The sequence below is a fragment of the Heloderma suspectum genome, chromosome 4, assembly GCF_057233095.1.
Source record: "Heloderma suspectum isolate Gila_16-S chromosome 4, 16-S_ref, whole genome shotgun sequence".
NCBI classification, from domain to species: Eukaryota; Metazoa; Chordata; class Lepidosauria; order Squamata; family Helodermatidae; genus Heloderma; species Heloderma suspectum.
This window is the reverse complement of record NC_139461.1, coordinates 133,002,699-133,018,248: the sequence shown is the minus strand read 5'-3', so window position 1 is coordinate 133,018,248 and position 15,550 is coordinate 133,002,699. Positions and strand designations below refer to the sequence as shown.

The 15,550-nt window shown below is 42.9% G+C and overlaps 1 protein-coding gene across 3 annotated transcripts in view; it reads left to right on the top strand.

The window, feature by feature from the left end:
* The window catches only part of TRIO (trio Rho guanine nucleotide exchange factor), a 339,772-nt gene that overhangs the window by 242,876 nt on the left and 81,346 nt on the right, over window positions 1-15,550 (top strand). For all 3 annotated transcript variants that reach the window (XM_084850577.1, XM_084850576.1, XM_084850575.1), the window contains exon 34: window positions 9,480-9,723. In XM_084850577.1, the coding sequence (XP_084706703.1) occupies window positions 9,480-9,723 (244 nt within the window). The remainder of the gene's footprint in view (window positions 1-9,479; window positions 9,724-15,550) is intronic.

Below are 15,550 nucleotides of genomic sequence, written 5' to 3'. Positions count from 1 at the left end.
TTTGAACTACAATTCCCATTAGCCCCAGCCAGCATAGCCAGTGGACAATAGTTATGGCAGTTGTTGTCTAGTACATCTGGAGGGCCCCAGGTTACCTACTCCTCTAGACTTTGGTTAGCCAGAAGCTGGTAGCATTAATGAAAAAGGTGTGCTAGTTCCATAGAACACATTTTATTTGGAATACCTTGAAGAATCTATTTGATCCAAGTTGATTATGTCACCTTATTTTATCGTCTGTACACACCCCAGGTAACTTTTTCATCTTTAGAAAAGAATTTGAGTAGCCAACAGAATTTTACCTGGTCCTTGCATTGCTATAAGACCAAATCTGTTCAAAAATAAAACTTGCAGCCTCCGCAGAAAAGTAGAGAATGGATTAAAACATCTATTGCATCATGGATAAAGGGATATGTAATCAAAATATCTAGCCTTCCCATTGGCATAGCCACAAGGGCTTGCAGGGATCCAGCCTCCTTCAGAAATATTTGAGACTTCTTCCCTGAATTTTGACCTCCCATTTTAGAAATATTTGTCAAGTCCTTTTACATACAGAGATGGGAAAAACATGTTGTTACTCTTCCCTCCTATTTTCCTTCAGCAGTAAATGCTGATACTTACATAGCCAAAGCAGCACCATCCATACACAAGAGGGAGGTAGCAGCTTGCTTGATACCCAGAAATTTGCCTAGTACAAAGAAAAAATAATTGGGTGGGGGGAGAAGGAAGTAACCCCCCCCAAATGAAAACTGTGCATGTGTGTGGGGGGCAGCAGAAGGGAAAGGAGCAGGGAGCAAACACCAGCCCAGCTGTCCCTTCTCAGCAGGGAGGCTGTATCTGCTCTTGGGCAACTTCCCCACCTGAGAAGGAAGAGCTTTGAAGGTGTGGATTAGGCCAACTAAGAGCCCAAACCGACATTATTTTAAATGTGTGTCTAGCAGCTATGTCTCGCTTGCATTTTTACTCCAAGTAGGCGCAGGGCCCCGATCCAGATTGGGACGCTAGCATAGGTGATAGGGAGGCTTTTAAGATTGGGTTGGATATGCACCTCTTTTAGAATAAAATTGAAAAGACATAGCTGCCAGACACAGACTTAAAACAATGACTATTTTGGCTCTGACAGCCAACCCGATTTGTGCCTTCAAGGTCTCTTGGGTGGAGAGGTTACCCAGAGCTGGGCAGCCTCTCACCTGAGAAGGAAGAACTTTGAAAGTGCTCTCTCTCTCGCACACGCACACACACACGCACACACCATTGCGTTGTGGGGCCTCACTTGTTTTGCCCCATTGCTCAGTAAGAAGTAAACCTTCTCCAGTCTTCTGGTATTTTCAAAAGTATTTTGTATTAAAATCATATTATTAAAATCATATAATAAATGTACATAACTTTAAATTAAACATATTACTCTACTTGTAGTTTAGTGTTTGCTGTTTCTGATAGATTTATGATGTCCCCTCCCCACAACTATGCCCTTGGGACTCAACAGGCACCACAACGTTTCAGGCCCCAGGCCTGGTCTTTCCATGCTTGGGTCACTATTAGGACTCTTTCCCAGAATACCAGTGGCTTCTCCAAAAAATATGATACTGAAGGGAATGTAGGGTAGCAAATCTGTCATCTGAGCTTCACAGTATAAGCATTGTTGCCTAGTCTGGCATCACAATGCAGTAGAGAAGGTGAGATTTTTCTGAGTACGCAGGTGTCAGTTTCAGTTCTGCGTAAACAGAAATTTCTTTTTAGTTCTCAGCCAGTAGGCTGAAAGACCAGTAGAGGGTGCTATGACAGGAGAAATCTAGGTTTTCAGGAACAGCTTACCATTTTTCAGAGCAATGTAAAGTTCTGTGTGTCATCAGGAATGCTGGATACAGCTTTGTACCCCCCCCCCAAAAAAAAGCTTCATAACAAGGATTTTTTTGATTAGGGGCCTTTATGTGTATATTCACATGTTTATTATTTATTTGTGTAGCAGTTTTACAGGCTGCTTGATATATCATATTGCTTTAACTCCCTATTGTTTGTACAAGCAAGGGGCAAATAAAAGACTCAAGTGATTTGATACACAAAGTCCCCCTAGTAAAAGCCAGGGGTTCAACTCTCACCTTAGGCATCAGGGTCAGATAAACAGCAGAGGTAAAAAACAACATAAGGCCTACTTGGAGCAGACCCACTGAAATGAATGGAACTTAAGTTAGTCATAACTAACTTAAGTACCATTCATTTCAATTGATCTTCTCCAAGTAGAACCCATGTTGGATTTTATCCCAAGGTATTTCTGAACTGCCTAGGTAAGTGAAGTGCAGAAGTCTTGAGAGGGTACACCTAGGTTAATGAGCAAGTGTATGCAGGATATTTGGATGGTTGGCATCCCTTTGTTGCACAATATGGCTGTATTCAGACATACAAACACACACACACACACAGACACACACACACACACACAGTAATTGGAATGCAACCATAGCAGTGGTATTCCTTGATAACATGACTGCAATTGGAAGATAGCCTATGCTCTTCAAGGAGCTGTGATCAGGGTTCTAAATTGTATGGATCGCTTACCCGTGTAGAACAGATTCCCTGCTTCAGACCTTACCCAGCAACGCACAGAGTTGAGGGACAAAGTTGCATTGGAGTGGGTGGGGCCAGTGAATGTGGTCCCACTCTTCCCCTCACACGCTTCTAATCGCAAAGAGCACTGTGAACACGCAAATAGAGCTGTGCCATATACTGCTTCATTATTCTGATATTAAGGCTTTATGGAGAAGAATGTGGGAGGCGGCATTAATAGCAGCACAAACTAGCCAATTAGTGTTTTTCAGGAATCAATTTTTAATGTGTTAACCAGAAGGGAAAAAAAGTAAGAAGAGGTCGGCTTTTGGAGATCTTTTTTATATATGCATTTAAAGTCATAAGATGTGGCTCAGTGAACGAATGCTAGGCCTGTGCATCTTCTAGGACAGCAAACCCAAACCAATGTGGAGGGGGATGTAGATAAAATTGTTGATATGTAGTGTATATTTTACTGCATGATTTGCAAACACATTAAAATTGAGTTAGCAAACCAGTTGGGAACTGAATCTGGTATATAACTTAATTTTATACCAAAAGTTTTATGAAATAAGAAAAATCTATTGTTTAAATTTTCCACAGTGAGGCACTTAATGAGCTGAGGTGGGATTTGTATATCCGATTAGTGTAATACCTATCTGGCTATTAAAATGTAATTCTGAGTGATATTTAGATGAGTTATTGAAGATTAACCTAAAAGATGAATAGGATATTTACTAACTTAAATCTTCTAACAAATATTGTTCAAAGCATCTTACAGTAAGTTCTAAATACAAAGTTCATACAATGTTAAGTTAGTATTATCCCCTTAAAATCTATTACTAGGTAGTAAAATTTCCTCAGAAGGGCACCTACCTATTTTCAGGCCTAAGGCAGTGGATGGGGCTTCTCATGCCTTTTTCTCATAGTAAATTGTACAGGCTTAGTTCCCTCAGCAGGGTGGCTAATTCTTTTTGGGCCCAAGCTCAGTTGAGCTTCATGCTGCTGAATTAACTGCTGTTTTATTTGCTCTTCTGCAGTGCTTTGCTTCTGCTTCCCCACCCCTTCCTCTTTTTTATCTTTATCAAGATTATTTTGATGTTTTATAAAGATTTGAATGCCATCTGGGGCAGAAAGGCAGTATATAAATTCTGTAAACAAGTAAATGAGATGGTGGAAAAGCCTGAGCTTGCCTGAGGAATGGGCCTGTCATTAGATGGTGGTTAAAAATGGTCTGTTAACCATATACTAATTCAAGATATGAGTCTGATAGTGAAGTAACAGCATCTTCCAAAGTGGTGCTTATGCTTGCTGCTGAATAATTGGCAACACAATTTGTCACTTTTTAAATAGCTCATGTGACTTCTCTGAAATGTTTCATATGCCCTTATTTTTGCTGGAATATTCGAATATTCTCTGGTAGCTGTTCTTTAAATTGTACAGAATCCTTGACTAATGTTGACATTCAAAACACAAAATAGCAGGTCCAGAGAACCCGGCTTCTTTTGAACATCAGAATCAGCTCTCCGAAACTACTGTTCATTGGGAACCAATGGGCTTGTTTGAGGGCTGGAGCAGCCATAACATAGATTCCCTCTTAAGCAAACAGTAGTGAGCAAGCTAATTACTTGGCGGTGGGAGTGGGGGGTGTCCAGCAACAGCCCACCATACCCTAGAATTTCCCTACTATACGTGCTTTTAAAACTACCCCATATTGGGGGGTCCACTGTGAGTGTGTGTATGTGTGTGTGTGTGTGTGTGTGTGTGAGAGAGAGAGAGGACTTTATAGGGGGTAAATCTCTGCACATGCCCAGAAACCCCTGAGGTGCCAGAATTTTTAAACACAGATTTGCAGCCCTAGGGCCGCAATCACACTAAGGCCATGAGGAAGGACTCCCCCACCACTTACAGTAGGGTGAATGAAGCCTAATCTAAAGTCAGAGTAGGGGGTGGAATGGGGCTGTTAAGGTTGCTAAATCCTTGGTAGTTTATAGTTGGAAGAGAGATGCAAAGGCTTGTTGTTGTTGTTGTTGTTGTTGTTGTTGTTCAGTCATTAAGTCATGTCTGACTCTTCATGACCCCATGGACCATAGCACGCCAGGCCTTCCTGTCCTCTGCTCTCTCCCAGAGTGTGCTCAAGTTCATATTCATTGCATCAGTGATGCTATCTAGCCATCCCATCCTCTGCCGTCCCCTTCTTCTTTTGCTTCAATCTTTCCCAGCATCAGGGTATTTTCTGGTGATTTTTCTCTTCGCGTTAGGTGGCCAAAATATTTGAGCTTCAGCTTCAGTATCTGTCCTTCCAATGAGCAGTTGGAAAAGAGTGTTTGCTATGATCACCGTGTTCTCTTGGCAAAACTCTATTAGCCTTTGTCCTGCCTCATTTTGTACACCAAGGCCATGCCTGCCTGTTATCCCAGTGATTTCTTGACTTCCTACTTTAGCATTCCAATCCCCTATGATGAAGAGGACATCTTTTTTTGGTGTTAGTTCTAGAAGGTGTTGTAGGTCTTCATAGAACCGATCAACCTCAGCTTCTTCAGCGTCAGTGGTTGGGGCATAGGCTTGAATTACTGTGATGTTGAATGGTTTGCCTTGGATTCGTACTGAGATCATTCTGTCTTTTTTGAGATTGTACCCCAGTACTGCTTTTCCCACCCTTTTGTTGACTATGAGTGCTACTCCATTTCTTCTAAGGGATTCTTGCCCACAGTAGTAGATATGATGATCACCTGAATTAAATTCACCCACGCTTGTCCATTTTAGTTCACTGATTCCCAAGATGTCGATGTTCAATCTTGCCATCTCATGTTTGACCACCTCCAGCTTACCTTGATTCATTGATCTGACATTCCAGGTTCCTAAACAATATTGTTCTTTACAGCATCGGACTTTCTTTTCATCACCAGACACATCCACAGCTGAGTGTCCTTTCAGCTTTGGCCCAGCCGCTTCACTCTTTCTGGCGCTACTTGGACATACCCTCTGCTCTTCCCCAGTAGTATATTGGACACCTTCGGACCTGAGGGGCTCATCTTCCGGCATCATATCTTTTAGCCTTGTGATACATTCCATGGGGTTTTCTTGGCAAGAGAACTGGAGTGGGTTGCCATTTCCTTTTCCAGTGGACCACATTTTGTCAGAACTCTCTGCCATGACCTGTCCGTCTTGGGTGGCCCTGCACGGCATAGCTTATGGCTTCACTGAGTTACACAAGCCCCTTCGCCACAACAAGGCAATGATCCATGAAGGGGGCAAAGGCTTGTACCTGCCCAAAAATTGCACCTTCTGAGCTGAAATCCCTGCCCTGATATATTTTCAGCGCAATCCTAGAGGATTTTTACTCAGAAGTAAATCCCACTATGTTCAGCATGGCTTACTCCCAGGCAAATATGAACAGGCTTGCTGCTCTTGGGTCTGGGCCTCTCAGCCTTTACTTCTCAATCCCCAGATAACTGAAAAAGACTGCACTTCCATCTGCTCTCCCAAAGAGTTCTTAGCTAAGTCATTGTGCTTTGTAATGCATTGCGTGAAACAAGCTTTTATCTTTATGATGCTTTCCACTTTGATAACAACTTCTTCAGGAATGAGTGCAGTATCTCTGAGGCAGTGGGGAGCATGCTGAAATGCTCTTCGATAGAAGGCTTTTATAAATGTGTGTTTAATTTCCTTTTGCTCAGAAGATTGGGAGGCTGTCAACACACAAACGTTTAGGTCAAGAAAACAGCATAAAATTCTACATCGTAATATTTCTCCCATGAATTTTTATTTATATTTTATACTTGGATAATTATAGAGCATAGGTTGTCTGCCAATTGCAGCCATGTTGTCAAGGAGTTATCACAGTAACACTGAGAATCTGGAATGTGGGTTCCCATATAGTCTAGTAGCTTACAGAGAATCCAGAGAATTTTCTTCTTAAAGAAGCTTCTAGTCCTCACAGTATCAGAAAAAAATTGAAAATGCTTAAGTATAATTTTCCACACAGTGCTACTTGGGCAGATTATCTTCCCACTACTGCTGTATACTTTAAGCAGCAATACTAGGGATTTTCCACCTGCAAAGCATCAAACCCAAGGGCACACAACCCTTTCAGCCTTGAGGGCATCATACAGTGTCAACTACAGGGCCAGGGACCTCAGCATGCATGCGTGCGGGGGGGGGGTGCACATGCGCATGCTTGCGACCGCACACATATATACAGCTTGCCTGGCTGGCTACCCCCTGGGGAAGCTGTCAACTTTTCGGTTAAAAAAACATACACCCACACACACACACACACACACACACAAGCATGTACATACACAGATACATACGTACATACCCTCACATACACATGCAACATGGTGCTTCAGGGTCGCTGGGGGAGGGAGAAGGCTAAAGCTTCCTTATTTCCTCAGTACCCCCAATTGGGCTCGCTTTTTCCCACCACTGTAAGCAGCAGTAAAGCAGCGATCCCAATTGTTTTGGGGTCACTGGAGCAGGGTGTAGTCTAAAGCCTCCCAGTCTTATGACCTCAATTGGGACCATTGTTCTGATGTTTGTCTTTGCCCACAGCCCAGTTAATCAGATGGACTATGTAGAAAATTTGGGTGGGGCATCCACAGGCTCAGTGGGCTACATAGAGAGAAGCAGATGGTCACATGTGGCCCACAGATTCTGCTTTTCTGATCAACCCTATTACTGAACGATAGTCCTCCCTCCCTCCCTCCCTCCCTCCTTCCACACACACACACACACACACACACCTTTTTGTTTGTGCCACTTTGCTTCCTGCAGCTCTGAAGCACCAAACCAGGAGGGGCACAAAGCTCCAATGTGGAAATGGACATGTTCTAGACACGCAACAGTACTTGGTAGAGCCCAATTTTGAACGATCCATTCAGGCTGATAAAACAGGAATGTTCTGTTAACAGAAGTTCTTTTCCGTTTTCTAGGAGGGCCTACGTTTTGACACTTTGTGGTCAAACCCTAAATCAAAAAGGCCCTTTTCTCAGACCCCCTCAGGCATACAGCTGTTTTCAATTGTTTCTGACTTCAGTCTAAGGAGAGCCATAAAAATAAATCAGTGCCAAAAAAAAATCCAAGAGCTTTTCCTTGCCTCTCCCCTCCCCCTTGAAAAATCCTCCCTTTGGCATAATTTTGAACGGACAGAGAGCTAATATAACCAGAAGAGAAGTGGGGGTGGGTGGGGAAGGGCACCCCAGATACATTTAACTAGTGGGAAGGCAGCATGTTTCTGAAAGCATGCACCTCATAACTTGAGTGGAGTCTGTCCTGAGAGACTTAAGTAGGAGCAACATGATTAATTCCTGCCTGTGTCTTGACGGGTGCAAGCTGATTTATTTTACTTCATTATGAGAAACATAAGGCTTCTCTTTACCTCATCTTCCTACACCCCCCCCCCTTTGCAAAACTACTATTAGAAAGCAAAACTGGCAGGCCGTGGTCATGGGAAAGCTCTGAGAGAACTCCAGACAACCTGACCAACTACAGTGTGTGGGAAGGAATGGAGGAATTAACCTGTACATTTTTATTTCATGATTGCCTGGCAGATGCTTCATGTACTTCTTACTCAGCAAGACACATCATTGTGTTGGATGACCAAAGACATCCTCACAGTATTTTATGTACCTTCAGTTTAGTGTCAGAGCACTAAACCAGAAAGAACATGGGAGAGAGTCCCTTAGTAAAGAAAGTAACTGGTTGGATCCCCTTATTGTGTTATGAACCATCAGGCATAGAAGGGGAACTAATCCAATACCAGCAACTTTGCATGTAGTTCAAAATTGAAGCCAAGATGCAAACAATAACATGATGTGGTTTAACAGAGAATTTGTTTGTACTGGAATTTAGGAAAGGCAAAGCAGCTGCTTCATAACACACTATGTAACTCATTGATAAAATTATGTCAGCAGCTAAATTACACATGATAGAGTTACAATTAGGTATCACACGTGTGACTGTATGGACTCTCAGATATTGCATCACTTTCCCTGTTAGAAGATGGAATCCCAAAATGAAGCATTGTTTTCAAAAGTGCTTAATTTTCTAAAGAGGAAATCCCTTTTCTCGGCAAATAGTAAGTAGCACTTAGACAATGGCATAAAGTAAAAGTATCAAAGGAATCCATCTGAATTATTTACATATATGTGAATCACTGGATGGCACCTCATATTTTTTCTTAACATGGTAACATAATTGGGACTCTATGATATTAATTTACATTGGGAGTATTTTGCATATGCTCTCATATGGTGCAAGCTCCTGTGCATTATCGAATGGGGTGCTTATGCCCCCACCAGTTCCCTTCCACCCTGCGATTCCTTTCTGTAAGCAGTGGGTCCCACCAATTCAGGTGCACAAACAGCCCCCACCACTTATGCAAGGGAGATTTAGCACTTCCTAGAGAAAGCCCCAAAATGAAACTCTTGTTTCTGGAAGGAGGCAGGTTGGCAGAGCTCCCTTGTGCGAGCTCTGCTGCCCTGCCTCCTTCCAGAAATGAGCATTTCTGCTCATTTTGGGTTGGCCCCGGAAGCACCAAATCACAGTTGCGCTAGCGGTGGGGGCCACTTGCACAACAAATCGATGGGGCACAGGAAAATTGGCAGGGGCATTAAGTGCCCCTTGGATACTGGCCCCTGTGTCCTATTTTATAGCAAACTCAAGTTTTTAGTCATTTTCCTGGCAAATATCTGCTCTCATCATACAAGGACTCATGTACACTAGTCCTCATACAAAGTTGCCACAGTAAAATCACTTTATGGTGACTTTACTACATTAGACTGTAACATGAGAATTGCACCTTAATTGTTCAGGTTGTTTTGGAACCACTGCAAGCAATATGTTAGAAATTTGTCAGGATGAGCGGTATGTCCCAGCAGATTTCTTAAACATGCCATGCTGAAATTCCTCTGTTTTGTTGGCTTCCTCTATAGTTGTCCGGAGGCTGTGAGCTGACAGTGGTCATCCATGATTTCACGGCATGCAACAGCAATGAACTAACAATCCGTCGTGGTCAGACAGTGGAGGTTCTAGAGCGGCCACATGACAAACCTGACTGGTGCTTAGTACGAACCACTGACCGGTCCCCAGCTGCAGAAGGGCTTGTACCCTGTGGATCTCTCTGCATTGCCCACTCTAGAAGCAGTATGGAGATGGAGGGCATCTTTAACCATAAAGGTAGGAGACTGAGGGTTTCGAGTTGTCTGCCTTTTTCTTTTCTCATGCTTTTGTTTAACAGCAGTCAGCACCATCTGGAACTGCAGGGGCTTGATTCCTCTTGGGTTTACTCTCTTAATTGGCCTTCATTGGTAGGTCTCAATTGCATTCTGCACTACTCATTTTATGTAGGATAGCAGATTGAAGGATCCTTATTGTATATAGCCAAAGGCTATACAGTGGAATAAAATTATATAAACAAAACCCAATATAAAAGATTCAATAATGAACCAGAAGATATTAAATCATAAAATAAATCACCTTTAGAGCATGGACCATACTACCATAGCCTATATACTAAAGCAGGTGAGGGTAGGGAGAATGAGCTCTACTTAATATATAAAACCTAGATTTTTATATTCGAGTATTAAAATGTTTAATAAAATGGGAGTGTAACTTCTTAGCTGCCACAGCAAATGGCCACCAGGTAAGTAATATATAATTGTTTGTCAGCCAATAATTCCACCATCAAATCCTGGGGTGTTTTGTCTGCACGTTGCAGACAAAACAGCAGATTTTTTTTTCCCTAGGGTCCAGATACAAGGGGCAAAACAACAGATAATGTACCAGATCGTTGATATTATTGCAACCAAAGGCACATTTCTGTTCTGCTAATGGAATTCCTAAGTATCTCCACTCAAGATATGCAGGAGGCATCAACTGGAATCTAAGTTCCGTTAAAACACTGAATCTGTGGGAAAGATCAGTGTCTCAAGATAATATGCCCTAGTGTGTTTAATCTTGAGCTGGGCATACTAGGCTGAGAAGTGAATGTCAGTATGACCACCTTGTCTTCTCTACATCATTGTGGAGGAACCAGTTCCTAAGGGCATGGTGACTAAATGAAAAATATTTTTCCGTAGATAGATTACAGGCCCTTGGCGTTATCGCATCCAGTCCCCGTTCTTTAGCTGTTCCAGCCTTAGCTGTTCCAGCCACCATAGCTTGGTGAGACTATGATCCCCCAATCCATTTAATCTACACCAGCATCTAAGATATAGTAAACCTGGGAGAAGCCCCAAGAGCTGCTTCATGAATTTCTTTTGAAGACATTCCACTTCTAATTTTGTCTCTTCTCCCCAAATTTCAGCCCCATATTACATTTGGGCTATGAGTGGATATTCACTCTCACGTTGGGTGGGGGACAACAAAAATATAGGTGATAATTTGGCTATGTGCATTGAATATCCCTATCAGTCTGGATAATTGTGGAACTTATTACATGCATTCCCCCAAAATAGTTATGCTTTCATGCAACTCCCAATTCTAAAAGCATGAGTACACTTATATCCATTTATTGCCATGTAGCCATATGCAATTTACATTCTCTCCTTCCTCAGTTTTTCTCTGTAACTTGCAGACTAGGGAAGAAAGAATCTCTTCATTGTGGCAGGCATGTGGCAGACTCACCTCGTCATTGTACTCTGTGCACCCACGGAACTTTGGGAGTGGAGTGGAGGGAACCAAGGTTGGGTTCTCATTTTGCACTGGTCTTTGGAGAGAGCAGAAGCAGTGAAAGAGATTGTACAGCTTCTGCTTTTCTCTAAAGGCCAGTGCAAAATAAGAGACTGACTTCTCTGAGTGTGCAGGGAAAGTGGCAACCACAAATAATGGCTGGCTATTAAGTTAAACCAACATTTGTGGACCCCTGCATATAAGAATATTTGACAGTCCGGGAAGTTTCAGGGGAAGGTGTTTGGAACAAACCAAAAAATATATGTATGTGCACTTGTACAAGAGACTTACAGAACACAAACTGCCGGTTAGACTCTGAGCCATTTGTTACATGCTTAATTGGTATAAGACATTTATATACTGGGAACAGACTCTGTGTTCTGTTTAATATATTTGTCAAACCTTTCATAACAGTTTACCTTGGAGAGAGAATGCAGCCTTCCATTTTTTCCACATTGGTCTCCTACATGCACTTGGAAAAACTCAGTTGTAGACTTGGTAAAGTAAATGGTTTGGGAGTTAGAATTTTTAATCCTTAACTTTTCTTCTCTTAAAATTGAAGGAAAACTAAATCATGGTAATAGTATCAGATTGCATCTGCTAGAAATGTTTCTTTTACATATATTTGTATATGTATATCTACTAAGGAAGCAATCCTATGGCCCCTAGGCAGCATCTGAGGGGCCACAGGATACTTCAGATTCATAGATCTGAAGTCGAAGACAGCACTCTGACCTCAGAGGGGGGAATGCACAATCTGTCCCCCCTCCCCCTAGTAACTGGCATGGAAAGAACTGTGCGGGCTGCCTCTCTGAGGTCAGGAACACAACCTTGGAGAGGAGGAAAGGGGGCATTTCCATGGGCAGGGAAGGGAGGCCAGGATACAAGCTATCATGAGGCCTCTCCAGCCTCCTTTCCTTCCCCTCCGCAATTTTGTCGCTAGATGGGCAAAAAAATCCCGTCTAGCAAAAATGCCGCAGGGCGGGAGGACAGGGAGGCAAAGATTGCCTCTGCCGCTCCACCCACCTTGCATAAAGTTTATTTCTTTATTTATTTTTATTTACAATATTTATATCCCACTCCACATCAAAGATTTTGGAGCGGTGAATAACAAGATGAAATAATAAAACCCCATAATTAAAACAGTTAAAACATTTTAAAAGAATAGATGCTGAACTTAATAAGCAGCAGGAAGTGCTGAAAACAACACAATATTGGTGCCTGCCTGACCTCCAAAGGCAGGGAATTCCACAGGAAAGGGGCCACCATGCTGAAGGCTCTTTTCTTGGTGGACTCCAACCAGGCCATAGGTCTGTGTGGAACCACCAGGAGCAAGCCCTCCAATGACCTCAGTGACCAGGCAGGTTGGTAAAGAAGATAGTCTCTCAGGTGTCTTGTTCCCAAGTTGTTTAGGGCTTTGTACACTAGTACTAATACCTTAAACGTCGCCTGGTAGCGAATAGGCAGCCAATGCAGTTCCCTCAGCAAAGGAGTTGCATGCTGAAAGGGGGCAGCTCCCGCGAATAGCCGAGCTGCTGCATTCTATACTAGCTCCAGCTTCTGGACCAGCCTCAAGCGCAGCCCCACATAGAGCGCATTGCAGTAATCCAGTCTTGAGGTTACAAATGCCTGTACCACCGTGGCCAAGCTATTCCTTCCAGGAGAGGCTGTAGTTGGAGAACCAGCCGAAGCTGGTAAAAAGCACTCCAAGCCTCAACGGCTACTTGGGCTTCCAGCAACAGTGATGGATCTAGGAGTACCCCTGAACTATGGACCTGATCTTTCAGAGGGAGTGCAACCCCATCCAGAACAGGCAATGAGCCTATCTCCCGGACTCGGGAGCCACTCACTCACAGGGCTTCTGTCTTGCCAGGATTCAGCTTCAGTTTATTGAAGTTAAATAAACCTCATCCAACCCATTACTGTTCAGGCACTGGTCGAGGTGTTGCACTGCCTCTCCTGATTCAGATGTCACAGGGAGACAGAGCTGTGTGTCATCAGCATACTGATGGCACTTAGCTCCAAATTCCCTAACGACCGCTCCCAGCAACTTCATATAGATGTTAACATTGGGGACAAGATGGTACCCTGCGGCATTCCATAGCTCAATTGCCGAGGGGCTGAGGAAGGCTTACGATCATCACAATAGGATTGCGCCCTAAGAGGCTTACCTGTGAACCAGAAAGTCCCCAATTCAAATTTTGCCTCTGCCATGGATTCATTGAATGGTCTTCAGTAAGCCATTAATGGTGAGCCTTACCTGTAATATCAGGATAATATTTACAGGGTAATTGGAAAAATTGCTGAGAACTTCCAAAGTGCTTTGAAAACTCAAAACTTGCTGTGTAACTGTTTATTAATGTTCTTACTATAAAGGCAATCCTTGGGATTAATTCTCAGCTAAACTTCACCAGACAGTTATTTGGCATGCTAGGTGGAAAGTGATTTACATGGGGAGGGCAGTGGGGGGGCGGGCAGGGTGACTTTCCCCATGTGCCCTCTTCCCCATCACAATTGCATTCCCCACAGCCCACCAAACAGCTGTTTGTTGGTGTAACAGGAGTGCAATTTGCAAGGGGAGGTAGGAAAATTCAGGGAGGGAGCAGCTTGGGCACCTGCACAGGCCACATTGAAGCCCCCCAAGGACCACATGTGTTCTAGAGATCTGTGATTAAAGTAGCTGCTCAGATTAAAAAATAATAAATTTTAAAATTAATAATACCATGCATCTGGACTGGTTGATTGAATGAAATCAGATGATGAATGGGATATGATGACCAACTTTGCTTTTGTCTCTTGCTAAATAATGCAAACAGTAATTTCAATAGGAGTGGAGGATGTTCCAGAAATCACTGGGATTTATAGTCTCCAGGTATTGATGATGCAGCTAGGGCAATTAAATTGGCTGCAGTTACTGAAAAATCATGATGGATATGTCCATCCTTGATAACCAAGCATGTCTCAAGCCTGGAAGGACTTGATTAGCTTACTATATGACAGTATAAATGGATTATGACAATGTGGGAAAGACAGTAATAATCGGAGAAATTTATTTTTAGATTTATATCCTGCCTTTGTGCACTAGACATTCGGTGCAGCTAACAAATAACAAGTCAATACGATATAAACCCAATAATGGGGCTGGGGGGCACACAGTCATTATATATCAGCAATAAATAAATGGTTGAGCTCCTTAGAGAGAGGGTTGTTGCGCAATTGTCTGTTTGATTATTCTTGCTTCTTGAAGTTAAACCTACCTCAGGTGATGTATGCACAATTTCTCAGGGCACCTTAGTGCATTTATGTTTGGCCATTTGGGGTGGGGGGTGTTGTGCATGTTATTCATTTTGTACATAGGCAAAATGTGATAGTGTGCCAGCATCCAGTGAAAGCTGGTTCCACATGCCACCAGACCACATGGCAAACTGGTTTTAATGTCAAAGGGACTTTCAAAAGCAGTTTGTGATATTACATTGTAGCATGGAGAGAGGACTTCTGTTTTAGGGGGAGAACATTCAGAAGTCCCACTGGGCACATACATCTATGAGTGAGTCTTATGTAGCTCTTTGGATTTCCACTTGTGCTTCCAGAGGCAAGGCTGGTGACTTTTTTCTATAGACTTTGTGGGGTGGAGATGCACTGGTACACCAAAAATGCAAGAGCAATTTTATTCTATCCTTTATAACATGAAAGTTAGCTTTGAATGCCATAACACTCTATGCTATCAGCTAACACTAAAATAACTTTTAGTTGTAGATTCTCAAGGGCATCCATGACAGCATCTTGAATGGTGTCTAACAAATTTAAAAGACTCATAAACAAGCTTGCAGAAGAAAGAAAACAGCTCCCTGAGTTTTAATCTGGAATCTTGGGCAAGCTATATTGCAGTTTAGTTGTGATGTTGGTGTTTCTGTGATGTTAAAATGCTTATCCTTGGCCAATGATGTTTATAGCAGAAACTTAACTCAGTCAGCTAACAATATTTGGGTACTAAATTATCAGTGTTGAGGTGTATGTGCTTGACAGTGCCTGGAAAAATTAAAGTGGAATTTGAAAGCTGTATGTTTGAGTCATAATTTCACCAATAAGGGTGCAGTCCTATGGGGATAGATGGCCGCTTCTGAACTCAGAGGCAACCACCTATCCAATGCAGGGCAGGAGAAGCACAGAGGGGATCATCTCCTCTGCGCCTCAGCCACCCTGCATTTGCGGCTAGACAGCCGACTTCGGCTGTCTAGCCACAGGAAGGAGGAGCAGGGGAGGCGGCTGCCGGTATGATACATAGGATGCGTCATACCGGCATTTCTGCCTTCCCTGGAACACCCACCGGAAT